Source organism: Ursus maritimus, unplaced genomic scaffold (genome assembly GCF_017311325.1).
Source record: "Ursus maritimus isolate PB19 unplaced genomic scaffold, ASM1731132v1 scaffold_6, whole genome shotgun sequence".
In the NCBI taxonomy this organism is placed as follows: domain Eukaryota; kingdom Metazoa; phylum Chordata; class Mammalia; order Carnivora; family Ursidae; genus Ursus; species Ursus maritimus.
Window position 1 is genome coordinate 13,181,138 of NW_024426774.1, and position 15,822 is coordinate 13,196,959.

Below are 15,822 nucleotides of genomic sequence, written 5' to 3' on the forward strand. Positions count from 1 at the left end.
GCCACCAGATGGGCTGGAGGGCGCCGGCTAAAGGGGCAGCAACCGGGGATGGATCCGGAGCAAGGGAGAGCGACAGCGCGCGCCCTCACCTTACCTCGAACAAGTCCAAGTCTCCCCAAGAAACCCGATCGGCGCGGCTGTCGCGGTGCAGCGGGGCGCTAAGGACACCCTGGGGCGTCTCGGCCTCGGCTGGCCGCCGTTGGCCCGCGGGGAATCGCGCGCCCGGGTGGGAGAAGGCAAGAAGAGGCTGGCTGCCCCGGCGCCAACCGCCGGACACTCCGCGCCTGCGCCCCGCCCCCCCTCCCGCCAGGGCTCAGCCGGCGCGTGCGCGGTTCGGAGTTTTCGCGCCTCTAGAGTCTAAGAGGAGGGGCCGGAAGTGCCCCTCAGCCGACGGGGAAGCTGGTAGGCACGCAGGGCTAGGCGTCGGCGGAATGTGCGGGACCGGGTGATTTGCCTAAGTGAAAGGGGAGAGAACTCGGACTACCCCGGCAACAGTTCCAAGCATGCGTACAGCCGACCGTCTGGGAGCCGGCAAAGCCCAGCGAGAGACTGCGGTCTCGGCCAGGGGACGGTTACTTCCCGGAAGAGGCGGGGCCACGTGGGAGTGGGCGCCGAATTAGAAGTTCGTCCCGCAACTTTCCGGGTCGGGGTGCTGCAACCCAAAAGTTAGTCTTTGCTTAGGGAAAAAGGAAAAAGGACTTTATCTTTTCTTTCCATTAAATTGTTTTTTTAGAAGAGAAAATTTGTAAACTTGGAGGCAGCAATAGTTAGGATTCAGGCCAAACTGATAAATGACGGAGGGGCGTCTTCCAAACCCGAGGAGAAAGGGTTGTTCGGGTAAGTCCCGCGGACCGTGGAGAGGCGGCCCCGCCCCGTCCTTCCTCTGGCTCCTTTGAAAGGCTGGGTTGGGACGCTCCTCCGAACCCCGGTCAGCGGCTCGGCTGGGAGTACGGTGGGAGAGCCTTCTGGCCGCGATCCGGCCGTGCTTGCTTGGCCCCCAGCCGCCCCGCGCTCGCCCTCCTCGGCCAAGGCCAATGGTCCCTGGATGTCCTCCTCCCGGGCACACTGTAGGGCGAACGCCCACGCCCCATTCCAGGCCCAAGCGGGCGTAGTCACACTGGGGTGTTCCTTGTTCAGTGTTGTGCTGAAAATACTTCCATGATAGCAGTTCCCTTAAGGCATTGTGGTTATTTACAGTCTTTCCCCCGCGCTGGCCTATACTGTAACCCCCCCTGAATAAATATGGGAACTAACAAAGTTTTAAGTTTCTTGGCGTAGCTTTCAGTGCTGTTCTCACCCAGACATTAACCCACCTCTTGCGCCTTTACACAGCTTTCAAGTGATTATGTTGATCTAGTCAAATATTCTACTTCTTGTATTCCCGCAGTCTTCCCTTGTAGATGGGGGGAAAGTGGCACGTACCGCTACCCCACTTCACCCCCAAATAGATGACAAATTTCTGGGCTCCCGTAATGGAATTCCTTCCATCAAAGTCACCTTTTGCTTCTAAAGATAATCAAATATATGGCCCTTGGCATGGCACAATGAAAAGCAGGTCCTGGTCAAAGTAGACTAAAACACTACAACATCTAGTCTTAAGTGGTCCTTGTTGGTAAACAATGGAGAACAGTTGGGTGGTTTCTGCTCAGTTGTCCCGTCCTTTAGGAAGCCTTCCTTGATGACCAATATTAGGTAAGGTACTTACTCTGTGTACTCCCATAGCTCACGTTACCTCTGCCTGTCCTTGTCATATTGTAATTCTCTTTTCATCTCTAGTCTCACTTGCCCTACCAAAGTCCTTAAATGCAGGGCTTTATCTCTCATTATTGTATCTAGCATCTAGAGTTCCTGGTACATAGTAGGCATTTAATAAATACTTAACTATAAGTTAAGTCTGGCGTATGTTATGCTTCAGAGTTTATGCTAAATTCATATGAAAATAAAACTGAAGAAATAATAAAAACCAGCATTAATTAGTAAAATTATGTGGAAATCCCACACAATCCAATCTTGTACCGAAGTATACCATTTACCTATCTTTATATGAAAACATAGTCTTGTAAATGGGAATTCGGAAATTTAAAATATTTCTTGCTTTATTGTTAGTTTTTTTCTAATGTTTTTGCTTAAAACTGAAATAAAATTGGAAAACTTGGTTTAATAAAATGTGTATTTTTGCATAAATCAAACCATTGACCTCTTCTTATGTTCTTTAAAATTTGATTCATTAGTGGAATTAGCAAGGTTCTGTGCTTTTCTCACCTCATTCAGTTTTATAATTAACCAATAAAAGCTTATTAGCTTTTAAGGAAGTTTTAGGAGCATAAATTGATTTATGGGCACCATATGGTTACATCAAAGCATTTGTTTTGTTTTAACCTGAAGTGGATTCTTGAGCCCTTTCTTTAAACCAGAAATTCATGTTTTCTCTGTCAAGCAATAGTATCTAGAATAGAGTGATTGTCTTTATTTTAGTACAAGCTACCAAAATTGGTCATGAGATTCAAAGGATATCAGAATCTTATAGTTCAATCTGGTTTAGTACCTCTTATTTTGTAGATGGGTTAAATGTCTTCCCAAGGTCATATGGCTTCAGTATTATATCCAAGACCAAAATCCTAGATTTCCAATCCCAAGTCTAGTGCTTTTTCAGTAAACTAAATAAACTGAAGACACTAATAGGTTATAAAGTTTACTGTGAGTTCTGACTTTGTTGATTCATATAAGTATTCTTGTGACACATTAATTCTTAAGAATTGTTAATATGTTAAGGAGACTTCTTATATGTGATACACTTTGGTGCATGATCAGATATCAGTAAAATTACTACGTTATAAAAGATAGGAGTAGAGACTCACTAAATCCCACACCACAAATTTTTCAAATTGTACCTTATTAAAAAAAAAAAGCAAGAAAAAAATTATAGATAGTTGTGAGTTTGATATATGCTGTATTTAAATTTTACTTAATGCTGAGCTATTTTCAAGTAACCTCATCAGGTTGATCATGACCTCATTCAAAAACCATCTGTTCTATCTTTGAGTGTAGTTGTACTTGAATATCTTAAAAGCTGTTGCGTTCTATCCCTTTTTGGAACTTTATATGCTTTTACAATCTTACTGTTGCAACTTCATGTTCAGAGGAAGCGCAGGGGCAAAGAAAGTGGCAAGGAATGGAAAACAATAGATCGTGGGAATAGACATTTAGGATTAACTGCGTTCTTAAACCATGTTATGGTGTTATTTTTAATAAAATATACCTTTCACATAATTTTGCCCTTTCTGGACTATTGGGGTATTCTTTATATATTCTGCTTTTAGGAGTGACTTTCAAAAGGAACATGCATTTGAAACTTAACCCATTAAGATCATAGATCTAATGAAGATAATCCTAAAAGAGTATTTTAAAGTAATGTATTACATGTAGAACACTCACGTTAATTTTACATAATTTTTTTTGCGTTTTATAAATGGCAATAAGATAGCACCGTAAAAGAAGAAGTAAATTAACCTGTGACAAACAGGAAGATGATGATTTTAATATGTTTTAGGTTTTTAAACAGGATCACTCTGGCTTCTACGAGGAGAATGATTGTGCAAGAGAGGTGGGTAGTAAAAAGTAGAAGCAGGGAGGCTAGTTGGGAGACTGTCTTCAAATAGAGTCTTCAAAGGAGACTCAGCAATAATGTCCTTTCCAGTGTTGTCTGCCTCTGCCTCTAAAAATATTCTTCCTATAATTTTTTCTGCTCACTTTCTAATTCTCATGCCCACTCCCAATCCTTTTAATATGTTGCTTGGCATAGTTCTAATTTGTTATTTTTGAGTTAAAAGAAGTGAAGTCTTTATAAAGCCTTGTAATTCAAGAAGATCTAATAGAAGTTCATTAACGTGTAAAGTTAGAGAAAAAAGATTCATTGGTGCATGTCATAGAGGCTAGCTCCTATTAAAATGTCCCCTTGATTCCTATTAGTCAGAGAAAAAAGTGAGGGGGGAAAAAGTATATTTCACAGTAGCAGCAATTCTATCATGATAATGAAAAAAACTGAGTCAAGCATTACTATTTTATAGGTGTGTGCTTGGGGAGCACAAAGAGACTCTCCTCTTTTTGAAATCCATTTCAGTAGCTACATGGGGACTGTAGGGTAAGGTATCAAAGTTTTTTAAAAGCTTTGAGATAGATTTTAAAATACGGTGACCAAAATGATTGGCAACGAAAGAGACAGTTTTCTAGAAAATCCCACATAACAGGAAAAGTGGAGAAGAAAACTTTAGCTCAGAGATAGTAACTCAAACTTTGCTTTCTGGGAGCCAAGAGATGATTCTGTTACTTTTTTTCTTTTTGCCTACATCCTTCATAACAGTTTTCTTTAAGTAGCTGTGGTTATAACTTTTTAGTCTTCTCTCACATTTTAATAAAGGAATGGCCAAAATCAGTGTCCTAGGTAGCCGTTACTGATAACTATTCAACTCCTAGTGCTGGTGGTTCTATAACATAACTGTGGATGCTCGTTCTTTAAACCAGGTTTATTCTGACAAAAGAAAATAAAATAGCATGAAGAATTAAGTTTTAAGTATAATAATCATGTTATAGTAAAAATATTATTGGGGCGCCTAGGTGGCTCAGTCGATTAAGCATCTGCCGTCAGTTCAGGTCATGATCCCAGGGGCTTGGGATGGAACCTCCCATCTGGCTCCCCACTCAGCGGGGAGTCTGCTTCTCCCTCTGCTTCTGCCTCCCCTTGTTCCTGTTCCCTCCCCCCCCAAATAAATAAATGAAATCTTTAAAAAAAGTATTATTTATGGACTTAGTTAAAAGCCCTCTTGATCTTGCTTAAGGGATCCAATCTGTGGAATTTTAATTTTAAAAGAATCAGTTCCAGGCTTATTTTTTCCCAGGCTTGGCTGCCCTGGTGAATAATATTCCATTAAAGTCTTTACAAAATGTTCCTAATGTGCTTGAAATATTTAGAGGACTACAGTTTTTAAAATCAAGAGTCTACCTCATCAACATCTCTAATTTTTTTTTCTACAGCCTTCAGAAGGAATATAATATGCCTTACAGTCCTTTACATACATATGTGTTCATCTGTGCCATCATAAACAATACTGCACTAGATGACAATCTTCATTTATTATTATTTATTTACATATGTGTAGTCAACTCAAGTAATGAAGCATTAGAGATAAAACCGGAAGGAAGGAACCTATGAGCAGGAAAGGCCAGAGGAAAGAATGTGCCTTGCCTAAGTCCACATGACTAGCTCCCAGATGATCTGAAGGAAACAAGAAAATGCGAATCTCTCATCCCTAAAAATGCCATACTCAAGTCAGATTTGATATGAGGTACTCGTAAATTTGCAGAACCTTGCTTCTTAAGTTGACCCATGAACTATATTCATATTTGGTCTCTTAATATTTAAGCAAGAAGTAAACCACCTGAAGATTTCTAGTTTTATTTCGTCAGCCTTTTACAGATAGGACTACGTTTTTTTAACTTTTTTTAATTTGAAAAATAATATATGCATATGATTATTAAAAAACAAAGTATACTTTGAAGAGTAATTCTTCTTCCCCTACTTAAACTACAGTTATCCCTGCTATATAACCTGTTTTGTACCTGTTTTCATTTTAAAACTTGGAGATTGTACATGTCGATCTATCCCATTTTTTTGCTGCATCATCTGTTCTCTTTGAACATACCATAATTTATTAAAGGTATTCCTTGATGGACATTTGGTTCTTCTTCTTGCTTTACTATTATAAACAGTGCTACAGTTTTTATATAAATCTGCTCATAGCTAAGAGCATATCTTAAATTCCTGGGAGAGTTTTTTCTAATCAGAAGTAACCTGCATTTACAATTTTGACAGGTAGAGTCAGAGTCACATTTAAATGAAATATGATCAGTTATAATGTCCCTCCAGAGAGAGAAACTGCATCATGTCCTTCAACAGCAATCCATTCCGGTATACAACTTGAATCACACATAAAAGGAAAGCAAAACTGTCAACAAGAATGTCCCTCTCAAACTTTCTACTTCTGAATTTTATGCATTCTGATATTTGAGACTGTAGAAGTCTTATTTCCTTTCGTAATAATGACTTAGAAAATGCATGTGTCCCACTGTTTGTCCAGAATTAACTACAACTTTTGTCTAGAATTAACTACAACTTTGCACATTAACAGAGATAAAACCTTATCCTTGAATCAATGCCACAATCCACCATTTAACCAGTAGGGCTTCTTATGTGGAATAGACTACCTAATGCTTTATACTTTGCATTTAAATCTGTGTGCTTTTCTTTGTAAAATGATATATCAACAAATACTGGTGCAGTTCTTCATAAAAAAATGAATGCACAAAATTATACAGCGGCTCTGGCCACATTTAAAATTAAGATTCAGAAAAGTGCAGAGAAAATGACAACAGTCCAGCATTTGTTTTCTTTGCAGCCATGTACAATTTGAGATAATATGCTTCTGCTGTGGAATCTGTTAAAGGAACAGACAACACAGTACTTTTTGTTTAGAATGGATTTGCATTGGTTTTGCATTTTGCATGGTGATAGCCTTTTGTAGTATTTTTTGTATCCTACCTGTGTTCCTGGAATGAATTAAGGTCAGTATTCAGAGGATGATAATCTGGATTATTTTTGTAGAGTGAGACTGAAACTTCATTGCAAATATTACATAATACTCTCATCAAATAATAACAAAATAAGAGAAAAACAGATACAGGTATTTAATAAGGAAAAACTAGACTATAGAAGATACCAAAGCCAGTTAGAATAGGAGAGTTGAAGTCAATTTTGTTTTTAAAATGGCTGTACACCGAAGAGTTTAATATTAGTTTTCTTTGAATAGTGGCACTATAGGTGATTTGAAATTTTTTGTTCTTTCAAAAGGTTTTTTATTTTATTTTTCCACAGTAAACATGTGCGACCTTGCAATTTGAAAAGCCAGTGCTTTTTTTAAAAAAAAGATAATTCCACTGTCTCCAACTCCATTTTATGCCCCCCCCCAATTTTCCATTGACCTCTTAGTGTTTTTGCCTAGTTTTCTTGTTTGCATGCTTCTTTGCTTTTGTTTTCTTGTGTTTCCTGATTATGATAGAAAACTCGTCCTAGTCTTGCTTTAGGTATGTAAATCAAGGAGTGAGTTCTCAAGAAGACAAATATGATTTGCAACATTCCTGGTACCCATCTCTGCATTTGTTATCTCTTGTTAACAGCTGGAACAAAGCCAATTACTATCATTTTGGGGTTTTTTTCTCTTTTATTTTCTAAATTTCGTGCAATCTTAATGTCACCATGTGAGAAATATTCTCAACCACTGCTAACTAGAATATAGATAAGAGAGAATGAGGAGGGATAAGACCATTGACATTTGGGTTCCATTAAATTTAAAAATCACTTTATTTTTCAGTACTACAAAGAAACCCATATTTGGTGAGGAGTGGATTTTATTTTTATTTATTTATTTATTTATTTAAAGATTTTATTTATTTATTTGACAGACACAGCTATCGAGAGGGGGGAACACAAGCAGGGGGAGTGGGAGAGGAAGAAGCAGGCTCCCAGCGGAGGAGCCTGATGTGGGGCTCGATCCCAGAACGCCGGGATCACGCCCTGAGCCGAAGGCAGGCGCTTAAGGACTGCGCCACCCAGGCGCCCCGAGGAGTGGATTTTAAGGAAAAATTCACATGGTACAATTTGCAAATAACTTTTAATCCGTTAGTGGCATCCATATTTTTGTAGCTAGTAGGTTAATTACCACCACTGTTAAGGTTTCAAATGTTCTTGACACATTACAAAAAGCTGACTAATGAAGAAAGTAAGGAGAATCTCTATGAATTATCCTAAACAAACATATAATATATTGTTTGAATTTCTGTTCTGAGCTTCTGTGTCTTTTAACAATCTTATGAAGTATGTTTCAAATAACAGCAGGTAATCACCAGAATGGGCGTGAATGACTTGTGGCAAATTTTGGAGCCTATTAAGCAGCACCTCCACTTGCATAATCTTTGTGGGAAAACCATTGCAGTTGATCTGAGTCTCTGGGTATGTGAAGCACAGATGGTCAAAAAAATGATTGGAACAGTCACGAAGCCCCACCTCAGGTACAGTAAACATCCTTAGGACATAAATGTGTGATTGCATAAGCAGGTAGTGTCTTGGTGTTGTTTCCATTATGTTTCTTTGTTGTTGCTGCTTTACATTTTGGGATTTTAAACTATATTAACATGTCAGTCTCTGCCGTCTCGAAATCGATGGCTCGTAAAATTGAGCTCCAGATTCACAGACCTAGCTGCCTACTTCCCATATCCACTAGGATGCTTTGGTGACTAGAAGCCAGAAATTTGGGAACCATTCTGTTTGACCCCTTCTTACATCCAATCTATCAGGAAGTCTTAACAGTTCTACTTCTAGAATATTCCTTGTGTTCAGAAACTTCTGTTGATGTCCAGAGGCAGCATCTCAGTGTGTGACACCTACTCTCTCATCTGTACTGAAATAACATCTTCATGAGTTTTCCTACCTCAGCTCCTGGCCTCCTTCTTCTCTAAACCATCTTCCACGTAGCACTGAGAACCGTCATAAATCTCGCTTGCTTAAAAACATTCAGTGGTTTCTCAGTTCACTTGAAATATGAATACATAAAATGTGATTGCATGTGACCTTTTTTTTTTTTTAAAGATTTTATTTATTTATTTATTTGACAGAGATAGAGACAGCCAGCGAGAGAGGGAACACAAGCAGGGGGAGTGGGAGAGGAAGAAGCAGGCTTACAGCGGAGGAGCCTGATGTGGGGCTCGATCCCACAACGCCGGGATCACGCCCTGAGCTGAAGGCAGATGCTTAACCGTTGTGCCACCCAGGCGCCCCTGCATGTGATCTTTTTGATACTAGTCTGATGTTGTTACCATTATGTCATATTGTTATGTTGACTTTTGCTATCAGCATATGATTATTAATGGATCACTCATTTTTATATTTAAGGAACTTATTTTTTCGTATCTCCTATTTAACACTAATGGATGTAAAACTGGTGTTCGTTATGGAAGGGGAACCCCCAAAGCTGAAAGCTGATGTCATAAGCAGGAGGAATCAGATGCGATATGGGCCTTCGGGAAAAACATGGTCTCAGAAAACAGGGAGATCACATTTTAAATCAGTTTTGAAAGAGGTGAGTGTTTAGATATGACTCAATAATTCTGATTTGAGTTAGAGAATACATTTTACTGTGATAAAGGTTGTTATATCATCATCTTTAATACTCACTAAACTTACTGTAACTAGAAGGCCAGTGTGGACAGAGAAGAGAGTTTATATTCTGTAGTGAAACTGACCCAAGTTCAAGCCCGGCTCCTGCACATAGAAATTCTGAAATGATGAGCAAGATTTTTAAATTATATCTGCTTCACTTGCCACCCTGTCCAAAGAGGATAGTAACACTTTGCAGGGATGTGGTGAAATTAGAAAACAAAATCAACAAACCCAATATCTAAAGCGACTACTACATAGTAGGGAATTGATACATGTTACCTGTTATGACATCTTCAGCACTTAAAGAATTTCCCAGAATAAAAATCTAATTATCTCATACTTCACTCATTCGTTCTGGGGGACACCAGAGGGAGAGGGAAAGAGAGAATCTTAAGGGGGCTCCCTGTCCAGCACGAAGCCCATATAGGGCTCAATCCCACAACCCTGAGATCGTGACCTGAGCTGAAATCAAGAGTCTGACGCTTGATTGACTGAGCCACCCAGGGGCCCTCACAAATGATTTTTATCTTGGACTTTTAGCTTAGCATACGATACCCATATATCCCTTTTGCCACATTCTATCCAAATCCATAACTTGTAATGGTTGTGCAACATGTATGAAATACTACAAAAAAGCAATGAATCATCCCCCCATGATTGTATATATGTTTACTTGTCATTCTTCTGTAATATTTGTGAAATTATGATGAAGATTTTTTTGTATACATAGTTTTTTCTTGTGACTGGGATTTTCAGATAAATTACCCAAAGTGGGACGGATAGACCAAAGTTTAGGAATGATTTTATAGTTCTCGCCAATCACTTTCCACCAGCACAGATATGAGATATGTAATTTCAGTACACCTGAAGAATATGTGGTGGTAGGAGGTTTATCTTTGTATTATTTAGTATACAGAAACAAAGATAATTCTTTATGTGATACATATAAATACATATAACACATACTTAATAGGTATTGGTCTTTTAATGGTGAGGTTAAACATTTTAGTAAAATTTTTAGTGTCTCAGTTGATAAATGGCCTTGTGTCCTTGCCTGACAAATCTTTTGAGGTTTTAATTTTTTGTTGTTGTTCAAGTTCTTTATGTTAAAGATACAAACTTTTCTATTATATTTGCTTTTAATTTATATCTCCATTTTTCTTTCCTTTTTTTTTTTTTTAAAGATTTTATTTATTTATTTGACAGAGAGAGGGGGAGAAAGCACAAGCAGGGGGAGTGGCAGGCAGAGGCAGAGGGAGAAGCAGACTCCCCACTGAGCAGGGAGCTCGATGCGGGGCTCGGTCCCAGGACCCTGAGATCATGACCTGAGCCGAAGGCAGATGCTTAACCAACTGAGCCACCCAGGCGCCCCCGTTTTTCTTTTTAATTGTGGTTAAAATTTTCCTTTCTGGGGCGCCTGGGTGGCACAGCGGTTGAGCGTCTGCCTTCGGCTCAGGGCGTGATCCCAGCATTTTGGGATCGAGCCCCACATCAGGCTCCTCTGCTATGAGCCTGCTTCTTCCTCTCCCACTCCCCCTGCTTGTGTTCCCTCCCTCGCTGGCTGTCTCCATCTCTGTCGAATAAATAAATTAAAAAAAAAAAATTAAAATTTTCCTTTCTTTTCAAATATATTACATAAAATAATAATCATTTTTCTCTTGAAATTTTATTTTCTATTCGTATTGTGATTTTAAAAAATAGTTTTCAGTTAGTGATTCTTCCACCATGATGACTGTTAGTAGCTGAAGAAAATGTCTGTACTGAATTCTAATTATTTCTTACAGAGTCTGTTCCTGGAAATATCTATGGTCCACATACTCAGGGCATGAAATACCCAGTATAAAGCAACAAGATGTCCATCTCTTCTTGAGAAAATTGCTCCATTTCTGTTTCTTTATTGCAGTTATTGTGATGTTCCTAAGCACTTTGTGTCAGTGTTCAGTGTTGCCTGAATGAATAAAAACTTCATTTTCATATATCTGTACCTTCAGTTACTAGGCCCTACTTCCTGTTAACCTACTGCCATCTTTTAGGTATAAGCATGACACACAAATTAGTTTTCCTCTAATACTACCCCACGTGACAGACTTAGGGTAAGGAAATTTACAACCAGCCTCATCACAAATTCTGTGCTGGTTTTTGAAGAGTTGGAATGACAAATAATGCAGGGATCTGAAATACCTTCCAAACTCTTCTGTTTATTATGAGAGGACCTTTCTTTCTTCCCTTCTTTCTTTCTTCCTTCCTTTCTTTCTTTCTTTCTTTCTTTCTTTCTTTCTTTCTTTCTTTCTTTCAAAGATTCGATTTATTTATTTGAGAGTGAGAGGAAGGGAGCACAAACAGGGGGGGAGGGGCAGAGAGAGAGGGAGAAGCAGACTCCGCACTGAGCAGGAAGCTGGACATGGGGCTTGATCCCAAGACCCCCCAGATCATGGCCTGAGTTGAAGGCAGATGCTTAACCAACTGAGCCACCCAGGTGCCCCTGAAAGGACATTTCTTATCTAGAGGAAGGCAGACGTAATATCTGTAACAAAACTATCTCCCTTAAAGTTACACAGCCAGAGTCCTGGAAAGTACTTTTTTTTCCCAACATAGTACTTTGTCTTTTTGAACCCTGTCCACCTTGGGCAACATCTGGCAGAGATTTTTATTATGTAATATAGCATGCAAGCAACCAGTTAAAGCAAAAGATGATATTTGTAGCATCAGTTTCTAGAAACTACAGGTAAAAAGCCTCTTTTCCTCACCATACCCAGTATTTCTCATTGTAATGTGCATGCACAACAAGAAAGAATGCCCTAGGCTATAAGGCTAGACTACAAGCTGTTCATCTGGGTTCAACTCATAACACAAAGGAAACTCACAGAGGATTATTTATAAATCAGCACATTGATAGAAACAACCTACACAGACATTTGACTTCTGGGAGCAAATCAACAACTGGTCCCTATGTGGTTTCCCACAACATGACAGTTTCATTGTACGGACGTGATAGAGGGAAAGAAGAGAACTGTAAGGTCTCAAGTAAAATTTGGTAATAGCATCTTCTTTGGAAGAGCTCATATTAAGTTGCCCATCATGTGAGAAGAAGTTTTGTAGTTTTGCAGATGTAAATTTTAATGTGATTAATTATTAATCATTTAAAGATATTTCTTTTAAATCTTGATATAACATTGAACAAAACAGTGAAAATTGAATAATGCTTTTTCTAAAGTGTAATTTTTAAAAAGATTTTATTTTTTAGAAAGAGAGAATGAGCAGGGTGGGGTGAGGAGGGAGAGGGAGAAGCAGACTCTCTGCTGAGCAGGGAGCCCAACTTGGGGCTCAATCTTAGGGCCCTGAGATAATGACTTGAGCCGAAAGCAGACGCTTAACCAACTGAGCCTCCCAGGTGCCTCTAAAATGGAATTTTTATTTATTTTTTATTTATTTTTTTTTTTTAAGATTTTTTATTTATTTATTCGACAGAGATAGAAACAGCCAGCGAGAGAGGGAACACAAGCAGGGGGAGTGGGAGAGGAAGAAGCAGGCTTACAGCGGAGGAGCCTGATGTGGGGCTCGATCCCATAATGCTGGGATCACGCCCTGAGCCGAAGGCAGATGCTTAACCGCTGTGCCACCCAGGCGCCCCTCAAGTGGAATTTTTTAATTAATTTTTAATTGTGGATTGCTTTTTAATTGACATAATTTTTTAAGCTTTCTTTATAGAAAATTTTAAGTCAATATAAAAGTAATCCATCATCAGTCTTAAACAATTATCAGCTCTTGGCCAATCTTGTTTTATCTGTGTCCCCACTCACTCCCTGCTCCTATGTCATTCTGAAGCAAATCCCACATATGATATTGCCTCAGCCTCAATATTTCAGTATCTTTGTCTAAAAGATAAGGACCCTTAAAAAATAAAAACATAACCACAATACATTTCTTATTGTCACACCTAAAGTTTAGCAATCATTCTTTAATGCCCTAAAGTATTTAGTATTCAAATTTCCAATTGTTTCTTAAATATCACAATCTGTAAAACAATCTAAATAGTTATAATTAATATTTGTAATACAGAAGTCAAACACTGAAAAAAATAGCAATAAAATAATGTTCTTAGATTTCTTGCACCTATGTTTTCTTTTCAGTGTCTTGATATGCTGGAATGCTTAGGAATTCCCTGGGTCCAAGCAGCTGGGGAAGCTGAAGCCATGTGTGCTTATCTTAATGCCAGTGGTTATGTAGACGGCTGTCTCACCAATGATGGGGATGCTTTCCTCTATGGTGCCCAGACTGTTTACAGGAATTTCACTATGAATACCAAGGTACTTTTCTTTCTTTTTTTCAGCATTTGTTTCACAAACTACCTTTTTAAAAGGGATTATTAAATGATTAAATGAAACAATATGTGTAAAATACTTACCCGTCATGCCTGGCATATAGCAGTTGGTAAATGAAATGTTATAAATATTGACACATAGTTCATTTTCTCTGAAATGTGGATTTCTCTTTTAAGGGCTTGATTTGTTTCACATGATGTAATTCTAAATCAGTTTCAATAATGTGTTATAAAAATGCATATGAAATGTCTTGCTTTGACCCAGAATTTCCATTTTTAGTAATTTATCCACAAAAACACCTCTAAGTATGCAAAAAGAGATGTACAAGGATGTTAATTGCAGCGTTGTTAGTAATTACAAAAATGTGGCAAACCACCCACATGCCCATTTCTTCCTTTTTTTTTTCTTCAAGATTTTATTTATTTGAGAGAGAGAGCGCAGCACACATGAACAGGGGGAGGGGCTGAGCCTGGAGCCTGACACTGGGCTTGATTGCAGGACCCTGAGATCATGGCCTAAGCTAAAGTCAGCAGCTTAACTGACTGAGCAACCTAAGCGCCCCTCAAATGCCCATTTCTAGGGAATGGTTAAACACAGCCATGGTTCTCAGTTAGAGAGGTATTGCCAGGGGAAATTTTAGTTATAACTAGTCAAGGTTGGGCAAGGGAGATTATAGACATTTGATAGAATGGAGCCAGGAAAGCTAAACCTCTTGCCATATGATTCTATTATTATCTCTCTGAAAATGCTAATAGTGTCTCCACTGAGAAACATTGCCTCAGAGTCCATTATATGTAATAGCAAGCAGTCATTATAAAGATAGTATTGGGGCACCTTGGTGGCTGAGTTGGTTAAGCAGCTGACTCTTGATCACAGCTCAGTTCTTGATCTCTAAAAAAATTTAAAAGATTAAAAAAATAAATTAAAAGATATGTATTATTGATATTAAAGACATATTGGTGAGCAAAAATGTTACAAAATAGCACTTTTATATAATTCTAAATATAGCTAATAATAATAAATATTTGTATATATGTGTCAAAGTGTTTTTTGAAAGACTATGCATGAGAGGGAGGCAAACCGTAGGAGACACTGAACTCTAGAAAATAACTGAAGGTTGCTGGAGGGGAGGTGGGTTTGGAGGGAGGGGATAGTTGGGTGATGGGCATTAAAGAGGGCACTTGATGTCATGAATCCTAGGTGTTATATGCACTGATGAATCGCTAAATTCTACTTCTGAACTGATAAAAAAATATGCACTACAATACTAACTTTCAACATTGCAATTATAGGGAATGTTTACTTTTTATAATATTCACTTTATAGTGTCTAATTTTGTAAGGTGAAAATTTTTTGTAGACATCAAAAGAAAAAATAAAAAGGAAAATTTTGACTATTATTATAGTTTATTTTTTAAGCCAGTTTTGAAACTATGACTTTATTTCTAGATACTGAAGTGTTAGATTCTGTGAAGATTCTGGTGATCAGGATAATTTTTTCCCAATTTGACTTTTAGGAATAATTAAGCATTTAGAGACAGATTCTTTTTTGTAATGTTTAATGTATAAATGTTTACTTTTTGAAGATTAAACTAAATCTGTACTTTCTTCTAGGATCCGCATGTTGATTGTTATACAATGTCATCTATCAAGAGTAAACTAGGTTTGGATAGAGATGCTCTGGTTGGACTAGCCATATTGCTTGGCTGTGATTATCTTCCAAAGGTAGGCTTAGATTATTGTATTTACTTACTAGTCACAGTGTGTCTTTCTTGATACCTTACATGCTGAATAAATATAGAAATAATGTGGGTATCTGATTAAGAACCTCATTTAGAGTATAATTTTAGGCATAATAAACAATTTAGTAACAAAAATAATCAGCATTTCAAGTGACCTTAAAACACTGGCTCATTGTGACACTGAATGTGATAAATGAGAATGGAATAATAAGTAGGCCCACAGCTTGAATATCAGTAAACCATTACTCTAGACTAAGAGATTCACATTCAAGTTTTACTACCATTTTTTTAAAAATACAGGAATTACTCTTTTCTTGTGTCATGCCAATATGAATTTCTACCACTGTTTTGTCTATTTTTTGGGTTTTAATCTTCCTTGCAGCTTTCCAACTGTGCACGTGCTCAGTATTATTACTGTTGCTAGGCAACATGATTATTGGGGTAAGCCATTCATCCTTCCTTGCCTCTTAGCATTGCATTGAGTTTTGTTC

The 15,822-nt window shown here is 38.2% G+C and overlaps 2 protein-coding genes across 2 annotated transcripts in view; one reads left to right on the forward strand and one right to left on the reverse strand.

Moving 5' to 3' along the window:
• Positions 1 to 307, reverse strand: part of SMC6 (structural maintenance of chromosomes 6) — a 68,515-nt gene extending 68,208 nt beyond the window's left edge. Inside the window, exon 1 of the mRNA XM_040622903.1 lies at positions 95 to 307. The gene's annotated coding sequence lies outside the window, so the exon portion shown is untranslated. The remainder of the gene's footprint in view (positions 1 to 94) is intronic.
• Positions 308 to 697: 390 nt separating this feature from the next.
• The window catches only part of GEN1 (GEN1 Holliday junction 5' flap endonuclease), a 29,504-nt gene continuing 14,379 nt past the window's right edge, over positions 698 to 15,822 (forward strand). The window contains exons 1-5 of the mRNA XM_008700405.2: positions 698 to 837; positions 7,946 to 8,121; positions 9,002 to 9,188; positions 13,399 to 13,575; positions 15,204 to 15,314. Of these exons, the coding sequence (XP_008698627.1) occupies positions 7,961 to 8,121; positions 9,002 to 9,188; positions 13,399 to 13,575; positions 15,204 to 15,314 (636 nt within the window). The 5' untranslated portion in view covers positions 698 to 837; positions 7,946 to 7,960. The remainder of the gene's footprint in view (positions 838 to 7,945; positions 8,122 to 9,001; positions 9,189 to 13,398; positions 13,576 to 15,203; positions 15,315 to 15,822) is intronic.